At 37.6% G+C, this 2,952-nt stretch overlaps 1 protein-coding gene and 1 long non-coding RNA gene across 2 annotated transcripts in view; both read right to left on the bottom strand.

Annotated features, from left to right (window-relative positions):
- The window catches only part of LOC128250755 (uncharacterized), a 6,006-nt gene extending 4,953 nt beyond the window's left edge, over nucleotides 1–1,053 (bottom strand). Inside the window, exon 1 of the long non-coding RNA XR_008266740.1 lies at nucleotides 564–1,053. This is a non-coding gene — a long non-coding RNA (uncharacterized LOC128250755). The remainder of the gene's footprint in view (nucleotides 1–563) is intronic.
- LOC106881884 (uncharacterized) overlaps nucleotides 1–2,336 on the bottom strand; it is an 18,124-nt gene extending 15,788 nt beyond the window's left edge. Inside the window, exon 1 of the mRNA XM_014932406.2 lies at nucleotides 1,060–2,336. Within this exon, the coding sequence (XP_014787892.1) occupies nucleotides 1,060–1,237 (178 nt within the window). The 5' untranslated portion in view covers nucleotides 1,238–2,336. The remainder of the gene's footprint in view (nucleotides 1–1,059) is intronic.
- Between the last annotated feature and the right edge of the window lie 616 nt (nucleotides 2,337–2,952).

The raw sequence follows: 2,952 nt of genomic DNA, 5'->3' as shown, positions 1-2,952 counted from the left end.
GATGACTCATAACCCTAAAGCTAAAACCAGTACAAACGCACGAACGATGTCATAAATAACAGTACCGCCGATAGTTGTTGTTGACAAACAACGGCACTAATTTTATTCAAGGGAAAAGATCCCATTACACCGTCACAACGTGTTGTTGACAATCCACAGCAGTAATTGTTTTCACATCAATAAACGTCAGTGATTGGTTGAAATTACCGAAATACGACAACTTTTAACATGAAATAATTTCGAATATAAAATTTTTTCTCTGTTCTATAAGACAAAATATACAAGTATACGAAGTTTTAAAGTGTTTCGGTAGAAAACACACTAAATAAAAAATGGTGTCCGCCTAATCAGAAAGATCCAAAATTACCTTTTTTTTTTACCCCTAATAGACATTGTGTTTTGTTTTGGTGGCCGGGTGTAAAACTTAATATTAACCGAATTTTTGTATACATTCGAGGACTACATGTGTGGTAGCAATAATTTCATAAGCTGTGTTTACGAAGACTAATTAAATTGACTTATACCGTTTTATAATATATCTTGTAAACAATGAAACACTATACCTTAAAATTTTAGTAGATATTCAGGGATTCCAGCATGTTGCTTCATTGTAGTCCCTTCTGTTTTGTAGCGGAGGTCGTCGTTCACGTAACAAATTCGACAACTTTACCATATATATATATATATCTAATTATACGACGATCAGACTAGGGATCTGCACAGTCTTCAATGCTTTAGTCGATCATATCGATCCTCCAGGACTTATTCCATTCAGCCTGGTACTTATTTTATCGATTTTTAGTTATTGTTGATGTGCTAGGTTACAGGACACAACATAAGCAACACACGAGTTATTACACATACACACTATTAATCTAATTGAAAATGTACAACAATCGACTGATAACCAATAATAAATTTCGCTATTTAACACTCTGATCGTGTCAATATCTATTGTTTTGGAAACGCATTTATGCAATTATTTTTCTGTTTTGATGTAACGTAACTTATATACACATTCCTAAAATAGTCACAATACAAAGCTCAGCTACAACTGACCTGTCCATCCAACACCCATTTTTTCTGCGATCTCGCGTAGAGCCATAGCTCGGGCGGGTCTGTAAGTGTAGTTTTCGTGGTCAGGGTTCCAAAGCAGTTCCCGTTCTCTGTACAACTCAATTAAAAATTCAATTTGACTCGATGTCATAGTCAAGTCCACCCTTTCCATCGACGCCATTTTTCTGTTGTCGAGACAATTTGCAATAAATGATCGAACGAATTACATTCGGTTGCAGTTTAAATTAATACACACAACGTCATTTGGAAACCGGTTCTCACATTTTTTGAGATTGATTTTTGTATACATATAAAAAAGGTAAGCCTCCGTTGTACATGAGTGTGACTTACTAGGTTACTGTGCGTCGAGTGCTGACGCAGGAAATGTTTACCAACTATAGCTTAATAATACATATATAAATTAGAATAACCAATAAGGGAACGTCTTACATCGCTTTGAAAGCTTGTTGCTAATTTATTAGCCAATCAAAACAGATCTTATTGAAGACATATATGTGTCCGACATGGTAAACAACAAAAACACATGGTCTCTCGTCTCAGGTACGGTTTTTGTGGTTAAATAAAATAATGTTTTATGGTCTATTTAATTTTAAATAGTTGGTTTGAAAGTCGTTACTAGTTTTCTTCAACTTGAAATAAAATAAATAAAGATTCGCGTTTATATAAACAAATACAGTTGTGACAGATAATCTCTTCTACTCTTTGCATTTGGCATAAACATTAACCAGCTGGCGATTTACTTCAATTTGACGGTAACGTTCACCACTGTCAGTAATGTCTACCCATAGAGATGTGTGTAATCTCGTTCCGACTCTCGCTTATTGTATCAGTTGTAAGTAGAAGAGGAAAATATTTGATGTTTTACTAATTCCTTCTGTGGCGGTGAACATCGTAGATGTACCGAGTCAACAAAATGCCAGCATACAGTGTTGATCCACGACAACTGTTTTAAAATCTCAATGGGGATGCCACATGTTATATCTTTTCCAGCGGCAACTTGGTGTTGTCAGCTACCAGTCCAGGCTCCGCTGCTCGTCTGGCTAAGAAAAACAATCTGTCATGGTATCGGTCGCTCTCTGACAGGTTCATGATCAAGCCTATGGCAGTTGAGACCTCCGGTGTTCTTGGTCCCCGGAACATATCCCTATTCATCGCTATCGGGGTGGAGATTACTGTCCGCAAGTGTGAGCCCCGTGAGTCAGAGTGACTGTTCCAGCGCATCTCTCTCGCTATCCTTCGGGGCAACACCTTTTCCATTTTGTCTGCTGGTGCCATGAGAAATGTTTTTCTGTTGTGAGAGACAAGAATCTCCATTGCTTTAATCACTGCTTTTATAAACTGGAGAAGGGCAGACAAGCATATTTATACATGATCGGAGAGAAGAACGTAAATAGCGCTTTTAAAAAGATCGCCGAAACTATCAGTTTTCTTTCTTTCTCTTTATATTTATTAGTATTCATTCTAGAATGGGAGACCCATTTTCTGACAACGAAACAAAAGCTCCATCAGTGGAGTTTGGATGATAACACCAATAGTTGCTTACATGTCGAACTTTAGGAAAGTTTTGTACACTTTTCTATTCCACCAACGGATTGTATCTGTAAAGTTCGTGTTAGCTGGTTATCTTTCTTTGCTTGAAAATCCTAGCTTCTCCAGATTATGGCTGAGGCATTTACTAACGTAACTACAAGCGCAGGCGTGGCTGTGTGGTAAGAAGCTTGCATCCCAATCACATAGATCTGAGTTCAGTCCCACTGCGTGGCACTTTGGGCAAGTGTAAAAACTAAATCCGTCTTTTCTACTATAGCCTCGGGCTGATCAAAGCCTTGTGAGTAGATTTGGTAGACGGAAACTGAGAGAAGCCTGTCGTATATA

This window comes from Octopus bimaculoides, chromosome 25 (genome assembly GCF_001194135.2).
Source record: "Octopus bimaculoides isolate UCB-OBI-ISO-001 chromosome 25, ASM119413v2, whole genome shotgun sequence".
NCBI lineage: Eukaryota > Metazoa > Mollusca > Cephalopoda > Octopoda > Octopodidae > Octopus > Octopus bimaculoides.
This window is presented reverse-complemented; position numbering and strand designations above follow the sequence as displayed.